General features: G+C 45.1%; 1 protein-coding gene across 10 annotated transcripts in view; it reads right to left on the reverse strand.

Annotated features, from left to right (window-relative positions):
• Window positions 1–16,858, reverse strand: part of KDM2B (lysine demethylase 2B) — a 219,159-nt gene that overhangs the window by 149,510 nt on the left and 52,791 nt on the right. For all 10 annotated transcript variants that reach the window (XM_075898614.1, XM_025177937.2, XM_075898620.1 and 7 more), the window contains one exon: window positions 77–255. In XM_075898614.1, coding sequence (XP_075754729.1) covers window positions 77–255 — 179 coding nt within the window. The remainder of the gene's footprint in view (window positions 1–76; window positions 256–16,858) is intronic.

Raw genomic sequence — 16,858 nt, forward strand, 5'->3', positions numbered from 1 at the left:
AGCATGCAGTTCTATAGAGCAGGTAGGTGACTATGAAGAGGCTAGAAATAAACAAAAAAAATACCAGGACCCTTACCACATTGGGGCGCTTGACAATGTTCTCCAGCTTTGTGTGACTGAACTCCAAGCTGATGACATTGTAGAGCTTTTTACGTTCAGCCTCTGGTGTTTCATAGTATCTCACAAACTGAGACATGCTCATCTCAATGCCTTTTTGTGTGTTCACATCCATCACATCCACAATCCGACGGCTTCCTGCAAATACACAGAACACTTCAAGAATATTTCTTGTGCTTTATTTTGAATTCATAAGTCCAGGGAAACCACAACATGAGGTTCCTAGAGAATCACTGTGAGGTTGGCAACAGGCTATATAAACCCAAATCATCCCACATTGTTGCAGACAGCACCAGCCAAAGACTTGGAATACTAAGTTTCATATCTCTGTTCCATCACAGAGTTCCTGTGTGATTTTGACCAAATCATTTTATGTTTTTGTGCCTCAGTTCCCCATCTGCCCACCATGCAGTGGTTTAGACCTGGGCCCAGCCGCTGGAACTGTTACTGCCACCCAACATATGGCGGCTCAAGCCCAGGCTCCAGCCATCAGAGCAGCACCCTCCACAAGGCCCGCCTTGGCCACAGCTCCAGCTCTGGGGAAGGGCTAAAGTTAAGGTTAGGGACGTGTGCTGGCTACCCAGATGCTCCTGAGGTGGGATAGCCACTCCACACCCGCTGCCCCAGAGAAGCTGGGCAGCCTCTACATGGCCCTGCTGAGGAGGGTAGGCGGGCCTCAAATTCTTGGTGTGCACCCATATAGATGTGCGCCTTTGAGAGAACCTTGCTCTAGAGCCTTTTTTAAATATTGGCATTACATTAGCTATCATTAGGTACAGAAGCTGATTTAAAGGATAAGTTACAAATCACAGTTAATAATTTCAAGCTGCAAACTCTTATGAATCAATATGGTCAACAATCTTTGGCTTCCCTACTTATCCAATCCATAGAAAACTTAAATTACACCACTTCCTTACAGCATACTCTACATGCCATGTGGCACTGGGGGCTGCATCCTCACATTCCTACTTCTTCACGCCAGGGGACATTATGGGCAATGACAACTTCAGATATACTGACCTTGAAAGCTATAGTTGCAGTATGCATGGGTAAAATGGACATGGATGTTCTTTCTCCTTGTTATGTTGGGTTTTCTTCCATTAATTTTTTAAGTTTTTTAATCTATTTGCTTTTAACATATTTATATATATTTTTGTTTTAATTGGTTTTATTACTGAATACAATTTTATTATCTGAAAATAATTAATCTTTATTAGTTTACAACATATGCTATAAAGTGCCTAGCAATTCTGAAAGCATCCACTTACTTGCTACTATACAGTTTGCTACCATTCACAGGATCAGTGGCAAACCCAGTGTAATAATTATAAATGTACAGCAGGCACTGCAAAATAAGTGCATTAACAGTATTACAGTCATATATATTAGGGATGTAAAATCCAGTTTAACTAGTGAACCAGTTAAACATTTAATTAGCTAACCGGCTGGGCTAAAGTGGCCCCTCTCCACTTGCCATGGACAGGAGCTACTCCACACTGGTTAACTATAACTGGTAAGCCTCACACGTTTAAGTTAAGTTAATTTAATGTTAACCATTAACATCCCTAATACACACAACCGATCAACATACAATTCCTAACAGGCTCCAGAACAACAAGGCTAGGAAAAGCATGGCACACCACCATGCATTTCTGTGACTCACTGTTAAAGTGCCCTTACAAAGTCTCCCTGAGCTGCATAGTAATTCTAATAGTCCTTATTCTGCCTGTTCAAACTAAGCAGACAGCCGATCCACTTCCATCCTAGCAGCAACTTTTCCCCTTTTGCTTCACAGAGTTCATGTAGCACATATCTGGCAGCTATAACCATTTTGGATGTTTTACACTGAGATCCTATCTTGTGTATAAACAAGGCCAGTGTTCCGTCAATCTACTAAACGCACATTTAAGTGCCATTCTGCACCTGTTGAGCTGATAGTTAAATCTTTCTTTGGACTGTTGAGATGGCTAGAGTATGGCTTCATGACCCAGAGGGACTAGATGTAGACTGTGTCTCCCAGAATCACTATTGGCACTTCAGCATCACTAATACTAATAGTTTCCTGTTGGGAAAAAGTCCCTGCTTGCAGTTTTCTGAACAGTCTGGTGTTCTTAAAGATGTGAGCATCATGAATCTTCCCTGACCAGCCAACACTGATGTCAATAAAGATCTCTTGTGAATTGATCCATCAAAGCTTGCATACTCATAGAAAAATAGCTCTTCTTGTTGCTGTAATCTGTGGCACAGAACAACTGTGACAAAACAAGAACATGCATGTCATCTATCGCTCCACCACAGTTCAGGATTCATCTTGCAATCGCCTTTCACTTCTCCATATTGTGAACACAGCTCTCATTTTGGTGTCCCAGGATTGAGTAAAGCTCTGCGCACACAGATCCAAGAATATGGCCATGAACATCTGAAAGTTCTGTATCCACTGCTTATTATCCCATTATGACACATTCCTGACAGTTAGTGTACATTTCTTGGATCCAGAAACATCACTCCATCATCTGCAGTTGCTCCATCAATGTCACCAACAATCCTAAACAGGTCTTCTTTATGTTCCACAGCAATCTGTCTTCTAAGAAATCATCATATTTCCCATTGATTTGGTGATTCTTGCAGTTTTACAAATACCAGAGGATCAGACAGATTACACATATGGATGCCTCTTCAGGGTAAACCATCCTGTGCACTTGACACAAACACTCCTTGTGAATACACACAACAGCAGCTAGGGATGTTAGAGTTAATCGTTTAACCAGTTGTGGTTATGACAATAGTATAATGCTGTCTAGGTTTTATGCTTCTTTTAGAGATAGTGGACAGGCCAATGAGATTTGTTGACTTTTTTTTTAAAGGCATTAAAACTATGGAATATACATGACATCACAGGACAGAGAAAGCTGAACTTTGCAAAGTGGAGCCTTTGCACCCAGTCATCCTTGCACAATTCTCTTCTGTCCCATGACTACATTGGCAAAACTTCCCAAAAGCTGCACGGGCGGGTGGATGCTAGCTTTGAAATGCACAAGAGTCCCTCAGCATGGCATTTCCACAGAACGTGCAGTCAGCTGGGGACTCCCCAACTGATCCCAGGTTCCGCACAGCATCTTCCCAGAACCCGGGGTAAACTGGGGACTCCCCAGCTTATTCTGGATTCCACGGAAATCGCCACACAGGTGCCCAAGATCTGCTGGGGAGTTCCTAGCTAAGCATGGGCTCCACACGTGCAGCACTGCGCAGCTGATCCTGGGCTCAGATGCGAGGTGCTGCCCCTTTGAACACCACTTCGGCGTTTCAAAGTGGCAGCAGGGCACAGCTGATGCTGGGATCAGCTGTGCAGCACTACCACTTCCAAGTACCCTCTCTCTCCCTCCCCCCCCCCCCCTTAGCTGCCTTTATCTGATAGAGGCAGCAAGATGGGGGAGGGAATTGACTAGTCCACTGACTATCCAATAAGCATTTGCTTATCGGATAGTCGACTAGCCCTGAATATCCCTAATGGAGTCTGGCAGCCCTTAAGGAAAAGGCTATGTCTCTGAGCTGTATCAGGAATGATAATGTGGACTGAGGAGCTAACTCTCCTGGGACTGTTTGTAACTTTGATAGTAATGCCAGGCCCAGGCCAAAAGAAAAGTACTCTCAGGATGGCTCAGCTATTTTTAGATCAACTGTCTAAACAGTCAAGATCAGAATCCAAATGTTCACCATTCTGAACTGAGATATGGAGAGTAAGAATACATTCTTTAATACCTATCCACCTCCTTCCCTGAATGGAGTCCCGCCTCCCTCCCCCAAATCACCACAGCGTGCAAGAACACTGCACCCTCCCCTATATGGGCTAGTGACATCATGCTCCCCATACCTGCTCGCTGCTTGGGCTTCATGTCTATTCTAACTCCTACCTCATGATAAGACTAGAGATGTTAGTATGTACCCACTTACATGATCAACCAATAAGTCTGGGCTAATTGGTTAATCCTAATGGATACACATACCCTCCCCTTGCTGCCTCTGTATTAGCAGAGGTAGGTGGGGGAAGCTGGTACCCTTGGAAAGCCACCTTATAAGCTGGATCTCTGCATGTGCTGGCTCCTGTGGAGCTTCCTGCCCACTCACTGCTGCTCCTTGTAACCACCGGCTTCCACCTGCCCCCCTCCCTCCCCATTTACATTTTAGTGATCAACATATAACCGGTAAAAAATTCCACCACTGGTTACTGTTTAGAGGAAAGGGAAGGGAGTTAGAAATCAATAGCAAGGGGAGACAGGTCAACTGTGCTGGAAAGCAGCAGAGACAGATTCCAGGTGTGAAGTAGCAGGTCAAGACAGGATTTACTTCATCCCAATCATTCCAATGCTCAGCAAGAAAAGCAAATATGGTAGGCGGCCACATTGGCTTACCGTGACATTGTTTGTGAGCTTAAACACAAAAAGGGAGCTTACAAGAAGTGGAAACTTGGACAGATGACTAGGGAGGAGTATAAATACAGGCAGTCCCCGGGTTACATGGATCCGACTTACAAATGGGGTGAGGCAACCCCACACTAGCTGCTTTCCCCCAGCAGACCAGGGAGACGCGAAGCTAGCGTCCCCCCTCCCCCGCGCCCCCAGCAGACCAGGGAGACGCAGAGCGGCTTTTCTAAGCAGACACCTCAGCTTGAGAATAAAGGACTGAAGGAGTGAGGTGTGGGAGAATAAAACTGATCTCTGGAGAAATGTTTGGCTAGAGTTTCCCCTACAATATGTACCAGTTCCGACTTACATACAAATTCAACTTAAGAACAAACCTCCAGTCCCTATCTTGTACGTAACCCGGGGACTGCCTGTATATTGCTCGAGAATGCAGGGGAGTTATCAGGAAGGCAAAAGTGCAATTGGAATTGCAGCTAGCAAGGGATGTGAAGGGTAACAAGAAAGGTTTCTACAGGCATGTTAGCAATAAGAGGGTGATCAGAGAGGGTGTGGAGCCCTTACTGAATGAGGGAGGTAAACTAGTGACAGATGATGTGGGAAAAGCTGAAGTACTCGATGCTTTCTTTGCCTCTGTCTTCACAGATAAGGTCAGCTCCCAGACAAATGCACTAGGCTACGCAGTATGGGAAGGAGATGGCTAGCCCCTGGTAGGGAAAGAACAAGTTAGGAACTATTTAGAAAAGCTGGACATACACAAATCCATGCGTCTGGATTTAATGCATCCGAGGGTACCGAGGGAGTTGGCAAATGTCATTGCGGAGCCTTTGGCCATTATCTTTGAAAACTCGTGGATATTGGGAGAGATCCCAGATGATTGGAAAAAGGCAAATGGTAGTGCCCATCTTTAAAAAAGGGAAGAAGGACAATCCAGGGAACTACAGTCCAGTCAGCCTTACTTCAGTCCCCGGAAAAATCATGGAAGGGATCCTCAAGAAATCCATTTTGAGGCACTTGGAAGAGGGGAAAGCGATCAGGAATAGTCCACATGGATTCACAAAGGACAAGTCATGCCTGACCAATCTGATTAGCTTCTATGATGAGGTAACTGGCTCTGTGGATATGAGAAAGTCAGTGGGTGTGATATACCTTGAGTTTAGCAAAGCTTTTGATACGGTCTCCCACAATATTCTTGCCAGCAAGTTAAGGAGTATGGATTAGATAAATGGACTGTAGAACGCTGGCTAGACTCTCAGGCCCAATGGGTACTGATCAACGGCTTGATGTCAGGTTGGCAGTCGGTTTCTAAAGGAGTACCCCAAGGATCTATTCTGGGATCAGTTTTGTTCAACATTCTTATTAATGACCTAGATGAGGGGATGGACTGCACCCTCATCAAGTTCACAGATGACACTATGCTAAGAGGAGAGGTAGATACACTGGAGGGCAGTGATAGGGTCCAGAGTGACCTAGACAGATTAGAGCAGTGGTCTCCAACCTTTTTACACCAAAGATCACTTTTTAAACCTCCGAACAGGTGAATATCTTCCGCCCCGCCCCTTCCATTCTCCTCCTGTCCATCACTTGCTATCCCCAGCCTTTACTTACACACTCTGATAAACAGTTTATTTTTAACTTATGCGATGTATAAAATTAAAACCACGTATTTACAGTTATGAAATAAATGGTCTGTTTTTTATTCATGCTATTTAAATTTAAAATGAAGCATTTATACTTATACATTTTGTGGGGACAGAGTTCTGCGGCGGGGGGCAGGGAAGAGAGAACAGGGTGCTGGGAGGGCAGAGGACAGGCTTCTGCAGCAGGGGACAGAGTGCAGCTGAGGACAGGTTTCTGCAGCTAGGGACAGGGTGCCAGTGGGCACAGGAATAGGGACAGAGCTCTGTCGCTGGGGCCAGGAGAGTGGGAACAGAATTCTGTGGCTGGGGACAGGGGAATAGGGACAGCATTCAGGGAGTGGGGAGAGGAGTGGGGACAGAGTTCTGTGGCTGGGGACCAGGGAGTGGGGACAGAGTTCTGTGGCTGAGGAGTGGGGGCTGGGGAGTGGGGTGCCAGTGGAGGCAGAAAGTCCGCTGCATCTGCCTCCTCCCAGAATTCCCTCCCACCCCAGAGGGAAACCAGCGCGTGCCTGCCCCAGGACCGACCCCCCCGCTGCAGGAAAACCCCGCGTGCGCCTACCCTGGGGTCGGAAAACCCTGCACATGCCTGCCCCGAGGCCGACCCCCTGGCGCAGAGAAGCCCCACACACGCCTGCCCCAGGGCCGACCGCCCTGCGTACGCGCGCCTCCCCTGGGGCTGACTCACTCCTCCTGTGTGGTGCAGGGAGCCGATGCTCCCTCCCGCTGTACACCCGGCAGAGCAGCTAGCACTACTTCCGAAATCGCTGGAAGTGGCGCTAAGCTGCAGCACTTCTGTCCATCCCCGGGAAGCCTACACTACCTCCATTTTCACTTGAGGTAGGTAGTGGAGCTTGTCGGGGGTGGGAGGGAAATGGGGGTGGGGCAGACAGGACGCCTTGCGATCGACTGGTTGAGGCCTCGTGATCGACCAGTCGATCGTGATCAACCTGTTGGTGACTATGGGATTAGAGGATTGGGCCAGAAGAAATCTGATGAGGTTCAACAAGGACAAGTGCAGAGTCTGAACTGGGGATGGAAGAATCCCAAGCATTGTTACAGGCTGGGGACTGAATGGCTAAATAGCCGATCTGCAAAAAAGGACCTGGGGATTACAGTGGATGAGAAACTGGATATGAGTCAACAGTGTGCCCTTGTAGCCAAGAAGGTGAATGGCATATTAGGGTGCATTATGTGGAGCACTGTTAGCAGGTCCAGAGAAGTGATTATTCCCCTTTATTTGGCTCTGGTGAGGCCACACTTGGGCTGTGTCTACATTGGCATCCTTTTCCGGAAAAGGGATGCTAATGAGACACATCACAATTGCAAATCCGCCCGGGATTTAAATATCCCCCGCGACATTTGCATTTACATGGCTGCCGCTTTTTTCCGGCTTGGGGATAAGCCGGAGAAAAGCGCCAGTCTAGACGCGATTCTCCGGAAAATAAACCCTTTTCCGGAGGATCTTTTATTCCTACTTGAAAGTAGGAATAAGAAATCCTCTGGAAAAGGGTTTATTTTCCGGAGAATCGCGTCTAGACTGGCGCTTTTCTCCGGCTTATCCCCAAGCCGGAAAAAAGCGGCAGCCATGTAAATGCAAATGTCGCGGGGGATATTTAAATCCCCCGCGGATTTGCAATTCCGACTGGTCTAATCTGCATCCCTTTTCCGGAAAAGGGGTGCAATGTAGACACTGCCCTGGAGTATTGTGTCCAGTTCTGGGCCCCCCACTATAGAAAGGAAGTGGACGCGTTGGAGAGGGTCCAGCAGAGGGCAACCAAAATGGTTAGGGAGCTGGCACGCATGACCTATGAGGAGAGACTGAGGGATTTGGGTTTGTTTAGTCTGCAGAAGAAAAGAGTGAGGGGGGATTTGATAGCAGACTTCAATTTCCTGAAGGGAGCTTCCAAAGAGGATGCAGAAAAGCAGTTCTCAGTAGTGACGTATGTCAGAACAAGGAGCAATGGTCTCAAGTTACAATGGGAGAGATCTAGGTTGGACATAAGAAAAAACTTTCCCTAGAAGGGTAGTGAAGCACTGGAATGGGTTACCTAGGGAGGTGGTGGAATCTCCATCCCTAGAGGTTTTTAAGTCTCGGCTTGACAACCTAGACCTCAGCTTGACAACCCTGGCTGGGTTGATTTAGTTGGGAATGGTCCTGCCTTGGGCAGGGGGCTGGACTTGATCACCCCCTGACGTCTCTTCCACCACTATGGTTCTATGATCCTAACCCTGATCATCTCCACAGTCCACAAAACACCATGTCACTGTTACAGATTCTCCAGTGCCATTCAAGTCCCTAGAAATTAGCCAACTCTCAGGTATTAGCTAGCACAAGTTAAGGCACGGGCACCCAAAGTCCAGCCTGCTAGACAATTGCAGACCATAATGCTCTACAGTGTGGGCCATAACCACCCTAATAAGGGACATCTACACTGGAATAAAAGGTCTGCACAATGGCCATGGCTAGGCTAGGTTAATTAACTCAAACTCACAGGGCTCAGGCTGTGGAACTAAAAGCTGCAGTGTAAATGTTTGGGCTCTGGAACCCTGCCTGCGGAGAGAATTTCAGAGTTCAGGATCCAACCCAAGCCCTATTATCAACAGAGCAATTTTACAGCCCTGAAGCCCAAGCCCTACAAACCTGATTCGGCTGCTGCAAGCCAACTGCGGGTATTGAACTATTGTGTAGATGTACCCATAATTAATAAGGCAGAGTGGGCTGCACACGTGTGGACTGCTTCATCACACCACTCAGCTCCACGTAGAGCACTGCATGCTGGGAACTGTAGTCTGCAAAGATCATAGATTCTATTACCTATTGGGGAAGCTGCCTGCAATTTAGTACATTATATAGCCTCTGAGGCTCCTGGAAAATTGCCCATAATATCTATGTCTGGGCAAGCCTGTGTGTTACTGTGTTAAAAGGAAGGGTTGGGTTTTTTCCTGCAGCAGGCTTGGCATTGATTCAGAAGCAAAGAGCTACCGTGATGCTGAGGCTGCACGGGAAGGCATTTTACTTCATAGAAAAAAATATCTCTTGTACATGTGAAACTGCTTATTCATAGAATAAAAGCTAATCCTCTGAGGAGTGGGGAGAGTAACTGAGGAACAAGCTCTTTACCACCCATGAGCAACAACAGAAAACAAAAAAAACAAAAAAAGAGAGAAAAGAGTTTAGCTGTAGAAATGTGAACCAGAAAACAAAAATGGGAGTCACGGATGATGTTATGGACACAGATAATCTGTTGTGGTTTTTCTGATCCACAGTGCTGGTATAATCCATATTACAGGGACTCTAAAACAAACATGGACAAACAGCAGCCAAAAGGCACACTGCACAAACATGAATAAATTAAATATAATACTACTCTCAAATAGGTATCTTTATTCCCATTACATACAGGTGGGGAAGATGAAGTGCAGAGAGAGGAAATGCTATCATGCTTTAAAAACTTTCTCTTACTCCCTGATCCAGCCTGCCAAGCAGGGGGATCCATCTTGCAACCACTCCCCCAACACCAGGCCAATTGAGACCTGGGGACAGGGGAGTGCAAAAAGTCTCTTCCAGCTGGAGGTTGTCTCTAGCCACCTCACACACCTAGCAGGGCAGAAGCAAGAGACAAGAGACTTGGGGGCACTCCCCTGCCCCCAGGCCCTGATTGGTCTTGGGGTAGGAGAGTGTGCAAAGCCAGAGGCACATGGCATCATAGGGAACCAGTGGATGTTTTAAAACCACCCATGGTTCTCTCTAGCTGCTGTGTGCCTCTGGCAGGGCAGGGGGCAAGAGACTTTGCACACTCCCCACATTCCCAGGGCCTGACAGGCCTGACAAGCCACTGTTTTAATTCTCTCTAGGCACCAGGGGTGGGGGGCAAAGACTTCATGTGCTACCCTATTCCCAGGTCTATGGGCAGGGGAACACAAGAATTCTCCTTGCCCCACCCCTTTTGCCAGAGTCATGCCCACCTGAAGAGCATCACCACAGTCAGCACCAGTTGAAATTTTGAAGTGGTCCCCCTTTAAAAATTATTGCCCACCCCTATCCTAAACACTGCCTGTTGATAATACACACTTTCAACAGGGAAACAGTAGGCAAACTGTTATTCACAACTGCCAGGGGAAGAGCTGCACTTTATGACACTACTACTAATTGCAGGTGCTTCCCTTGGTGCAGAAAATACTTCTACAAAGCACATTTTGTGAATGATATTTCCTACATTAATTCCAGAGAAAGGCTCCAAAGACCTCTGAATGAGCTCCAAGTCATTCAGCAAAACTCTCCTCTACCTGTACCTCTACTCTGGTTACGTCTACACTGCAGGCTTCTTGCGCAAGAAGCCTTTTGTGCAAGAGTGTTTGTGCAATAACTTCTTGCGCAAGAGCACATCCATACCTCAAAGCGCATTCAAAAGTGATGTGCTTTTGCAGAAGAGAGTGTCCACACTGCATAGACGCTCTTGTGCAAGAAAGCCCTCTTGAGCATCCACACTTGCCTTTTTGCACAATAACTGTAGTGCAAAAGGGAGTTATGCCTCATAGAAGGAGGTTTACCTACGCCGGCAAAAGCCCTCTGTTCTGCTGATGTACTTGCACAAAAGCACATTTGAGGTGTAGACACTCCACAAGTTTTTGCACAAAAACGGCAGTTTTTTCCCCAAAAGCCTTGCAGAGTAGACATAGTTTCTGTGTTTCTTCACGATATGTTATAACAATTTATGAGAGGGAGATAGTCATGAGGGGACTACATATATTAGAGATGCAAAAATATAAACAATTAATTGATGAGTTTAGGCTTGTCAGTTAACATTCATGGCTACACGCAGGCTCCTGGTATATGTAGGAAACTGGCTTAAAAGCTGGCTTCCTGTGTGCATCATTCCTGGGGAGCGGCGTGCGGTCCCATGCTGCTTGCTCTGATACAGAGGCAGCAGCACAGGGCAGCAGGTGGGAGTCAGTATGTAGGGGAGCCAGCTTAACAGCTTCTGCCCCTGCACCCTCTTTCAGCCCCCCTGCTGTTCTGTGGATTCCCCCAACTCCACCTGCTGCCCCTGGATAACTTAAAACACCCCGTTGTCCTGCCACTGCCACCACTGTCAGGACAGTGGGATTAGAACGGCTTCAGCTGCTTGTTTACCCCAGCTGTTGGCAGGTGCATTCTTGTCCCCCCTCCTCCCAGCCATAGGGGGTGAGTGACATGTCGACAGCTGGGGTGAGAAAGCAGCCAGAAGCTGTTATAACTTCACTGGCAAGCGCTCCAGGCATTTTAAATCACCAGGGAGGAGCAGGAGGGGCCGGAGGGAGGTGCAGGGGGTGTACATGAGGTGGCAGGGGGCCAGGAGAGGCACAGGTCAGGTAGCACAGGCAGACAGCAAGTCTTGATGGAGCCCAGTCCCAAGCCAGAAACACACGTAACTTGCCATCTATGTCCCAGAATCCTCACGTTATATCCCCTCTTGCACCCAAATCACCTAAACCCAGCCCAGAGCTGGCACACAAAATTCCCTCCCAGAACCTGCATCCCACAACTGTTCCTAGATCCAAATTCTCTCCCAGAGGCAGCACCACCCAAACATTAGGCAGACCATGTCCACATGTGTGTGGCTTGTACATCAGTGGGGGATCAAGGAGTGTTCTACTGTGGGTCCTGGAATTGCTATCCAAAGGTCCTTACTCAAATCCAGGGATCAGCACTGGGATCCACACTTCCTGATTTCAGCAATCCAGTAACAAATTAAATGTATCTAGCAGTAACAAATCCACCAGGGGGCATTAAAGAACAAAGGATAATAGAGTTTTAACATGGAGCTTTTACAAATCTCTCCATAATGTTTCCAACAATAATAATGTATTGCTTCAGCCTTTTCCCAACCTGACGGTGCAGTTTAAGTTTTCATTAGAAAAGAAATATTTCAAAGACATCAACTATCTTCTTTGCAATTCTTTGCTTTTTCTCATTATCCTTCTTCTGTCAAAGGTCTGTTTCCACCCAAAAGACAGAACTATGTAGCACTTTAAAGACTAACAAGATGGTTTATTAGGTGATGAGCTTTCGTGGGCCAGACCCACGTCCTCAGATCAATATGTGGAAGAAAATCTGAGGACGTGGGTCTGGCCCACAAAAGCTCATCTTGTTAATCTTTAAAGTGCTACATAGTCCTGTTTTTTGTTTCAGCTACACCAGACTAACACGGCTACATCTCTATCACTGTTTCCACCTAATTTCAGTTTTCAGTCCCCACAATGCCACTACAACTACATGGATAGTCTGTAGAAGAAAGGGCCTTTGCATAGAAAGCTTCTTTCCTTCTCGTGGAGATGTAGCATGTAAAAGTACGTAGCATGCACCTTCTTAATTCATAGGAAGATAAAGTTCCTGCCCCACAGAGCTAACAAACATACTGGAATAAGTGAGAAGGAAACACTATCAATGTTTCCCAAATCACCTCTGGGTTTGGACTGAAGCCAGTAAAACATTCAGACTTTATAAACTGGTATACAGTTCTGCAGCTAAAACACAAGAGGGTTCCGAGAGAACAGCAGTCCTTTAGAACAGTGTTTCTCAACCAGTGGTACAAGTACCCTTAGGAGTCCTTGAGAGAAGTCTGGGGGGTACATCAACACAACTGAAATTTGGAAAAAACTGAATTTTTGTTTTAATTTTTTCCAGAACTTTATTATTTTTGTACTTTTTATACTAAAAAATTGCATCGCCCATCCGGCTACAATTAAGTTGTTTAAACAAATGAGTTACAATGGTAGAAAAAAATTGTGTGTCTGAAAACTGTAGATACTGGGGATACTTATAAGTTTTTTTTACAAGGGGTACTTTATAAAAAAAAAAAAGGTTGAAACACACTGCTTTAGAAGACTTCCTTCACAACACTATTAACCTGAGCGGTCACTGATCATTCTTAAACTTTGAGGGCTGCAAAATCCACCTGTCCTGGAATTCTAAGAACTCACAGAAAAAAAATGAATTCTTTTTTTTCCTTAAAAGAGTAAAAGATCTGTATATTTGAGTATGTATATCTCTACTTAAAGGGACCCATCAGTTTTAAAATCATATTCTACTGATATCTCTACCCTGCGCTACATGAGATAGTATTAATGAGGATAGAATTTTAAATGTCTTAGCTACTGCGTGCTCACTATATATGTTATCTGCCTGATTTCTGCATTTCACAGACATTGACTAATGAAAACAAAATTGTCATTTTCACTGGTTAGCTCTCATCCATTACTCCAATAGGGTTTTTCTAGGACTACAAATTTATAAGTAGGCTTTCAAAGTCAAGTTCAAACTAGTTTTTGTTTTGAGAGTAAGTGCTACTTCAGTTCTAGGTGACTGGTTTGGAGGGCTTCTTAAAATTTTGTGTTAAAAACACTTGAACTAGGATGATTGTCATATAAAATTAATATTAATCTTTTTAATAATAACAAAATCTTCTCAAAAGTCTTAAAAGTAGACTATGGCATTTCCATGCCAGCACAAATTAGAAAAAAAAGGAAGCCTGAATTTTACCTTTTTCTTTCTCTCCTTTGGTAGCTATTGTTCGTATATAATGGTCATCCAAGGGCCTCAGTTGAGTCACCAAGCAAATATACATCTACTGGTTTGATGCTTCTAACACAACCCATAATGCACACTTTACCCTTCACACCCTTGCACATATTTAAGAAAAAAAACTGATTGTATCTGGAATCATGGAGATGTGGAGTAAAGAGAATGTTTCCATAAAATGTAAGGGTGAGAGACTTCAAATCCTTACAGAGGGTATCAGCAATTAGCATTTAGAACCATGATGCACATTAATGAATATCTAGGAGTAAGTTGAAAATCTTATCTCTAGCTAAACTAGAAACTATTTAAAAAAATTTAAAAGGGTAGCCATGTTAGTCTGTTTTAATAAGGACAAATCCCATGACACCTTAAAGACTAATACATTAATTTGGGCACAAGTATCTAACAAAGTAGTTTCCAGTCCATGAAAACTTATACCCAGATTGATTTGCTAGTTTTTAATATGCCACAGGATTCCCCATTGTTTTTATTTAAAAACTGAAGATGTTTCAGATTCGTAATGAATCATTTAATCACTATATCTTAGTATTTCTTTCTGCACCAATTATAACCTCCTGGTATTACAAATACTTCTTTTCGAGGAGGAAGGATGGTTTTGCAGTGTAAGCCCATGCCAAGGAGGAAGGGTAACAGTCTTCTATTTCTGGCCCTGCCTGAAAATTTCAATCTCTGAATTGCTCAGACAGCTGCAGCCCTAAGGGATAATGCAGATCATAAAGGCCACAATGAAATGAGAGAGAGAAAGGAACAAAGGATTCCCAGTCAAGAGGATCTGGCTATGGGACAAAACTTCCAAAAGAGAACAGGCAAATGCAGAGTCTCACCAGTAAGAAATGCTGAAAAAAGCTCTTTCACCATAACCAATAAAACATAACACTTGCACAGTCATCCATACACACACACAGAGGAAAAGAGAGCTGTAAATACCCCAAGCAGAGCTTTTATCCTGAAAAGACAGAGAGCCAGAGACTCTCTGTTATCCAAAAGGGATTTCATTATTGCTAATGATTTTATGGAGAAAGTGACAAGAGAGTACAGTAATGAGCGGCATTATAAAATCTAAAAATTAACAGAGCACCTTGAATAACCAAAGCCAAGACTAGCCATTTAGGACCTCATTTTCAGGAGCACAGTTTCTGGCAGCTCTCACTGACTTCAGCTGAAATTATGGACGCACAGGATCAGGGCCGGCTTTAGGAAGTGCAGAGCCCAATTCCAACCGTTTTGGCGGGCCCCACCTCCCGACCCCAGGATTTTTTGTTGAGCAAAAACAAACAAACCACCTACACAACAAACCGCAACCACACACAAATATCACATCAGAAGTAGACTGATCAAAATGTATATCAATATAGTTGAACATTTTCACAAAAAAATGCCATCCTTTATTATGCCCGACCCCAGGATTTTTTGTTGAGCAAAAACAAACAAACCACCTACACAACAAACCGCAACCACACACAAATATCACATCAGAAGTAGACTGATCAAAATGTATATCAATATAGTTGAACATTTTCACAAAAAAATGCCATCCTTTATTATGCACAATTTTACACAAAAATAAACCAGTTGCCTTAAGTGTAGGTCAAATATTTTCAATTGCAAACAATCCAATTTTTTCAATAAAGTTTAAAGTTTTATTTTTTAAAAGTTACTAGAGAGTGTTGCAGTTTTCTGTTACATTGATTTACTTTTTAAATAGCAAGAATGGAGTCTTTGTTAAGAAAGTGTCAGTTCTCTGGTCAAATTCCAGAGCACTAATGATTTCACTAGGTAATATGGTACCTCACCAGCACTGCCTCCTTTGCACTGCCCTTCAACACACTGCCTGCATGTTGAGTGCAAGGTCAGTCTACACAAGATTTTATCAATGATTTTTGCTCAAGCAATCACTGAGACAAGACAAGGACTCTCAATTGATTCTAGTCAGCTCTGCCTTTTAAACTGTCAGACTAACTGAGGACTCCTAAATAGACTCTACACCACCAGAAATAAAACCTGTTTCCATCTTCTGTGACTTTCAGTTAGATGTGACTCACTATGACTCTGCAGTTAGTGTCTGTCGCGCCTGCTTCTGGGTGGTGTCTTAATGCTGCCACATTCACCTCCAAAGAGGGGGCTTCCTAAAGCAGGCCCCTGCTGCAGACCCCCAAGGCATCCATAGGTCCAGTGTCCTTTCAATGGGCCCACTTCCCAGGGCTCATTGATCCAACCTTTGCAACTGCCCAGAGGTGCTCACCTTCCACCTTATCCATTCCCACCTCATTCACCCCACAGGGACAGTCTCTGCCTCACTTGTCCTAGGGACTATTCTATCAAGACGTAATACAGTTTCCATGTAAAAGGACTCACTACAAAGCTAAAAACTTCAATGAGAGAATGATTAATACAGAGACGTGTCTACGTCTGCTGCAGGGAGACACCTCTGCCTGCCTCCACCCCTCTCCCCCAGAGTCTACAGCCCCATTGCAAAGCAGGGGAGTGGAAGGCAAGAGGCTGAGGCCCATCAACGGGACTGAAGCAGTCATGAGCAAGCCATGCCTGGGACCATTCTCCTGTCCATTGCTGGTGCAGTGTTGCTTCAGGCACACTGAAATGTAGTCACCTCTAGGGTGGGCTGGACAGCTGTTTAACACCTGCACAAGGTTTCAAGCAGGGGGCAGTGCGGGCTGCCTTCCTGCAGAGCCCCCATCAGAACTACCGTGCCCTTCTGGCTTAGGAAAAGAATAAACAGGAGGACTGGAAATTAACCTGCCCAGTCTCACATCCCCTAGGCAGGGAATGAGCCATCTACATGAGGCCCCAGCTGGAGTATCATGTCCAGTTCCGGGCGCTACATTTCAGGAAATGTGGAAAAACTGGAGAAAGTCCAGAGAAGATCAACACAAATGATGAAAGGTCTAGAGAATATGAGATACGAGGCAAGCCTGAAGAAATTGGCCTTGTTTACCTTGGAAAAGAGAAGACCGAAAAGGGACAGGAGAGCAGCTTTCAAGTATCTAAAAGAGTATCAAAAGGAGGAGGAAGAAAAATTGTTCTGCTTGGCCTCGGAGGTTAGGATGAGAAGCAATGGGCTTAAATTGCAGCAAGGGAGGTTA

The sequence above is a fragment of the Pelodiscus sinensis genome, chromosome 15 (assembly GCF_049634645.1).
Source record: "Pelodiscus sinensis isolate JC-2024 chromosome 15, ASM4963464v1, whole genome shotgun sequence".
NCBI classification, from domain to species: domain Eukaryota; kingdom Metazoa; phylum Chordata; order Testudines; family Trionychidae; genus Pelodiscus; species Pelodiscus sinensis.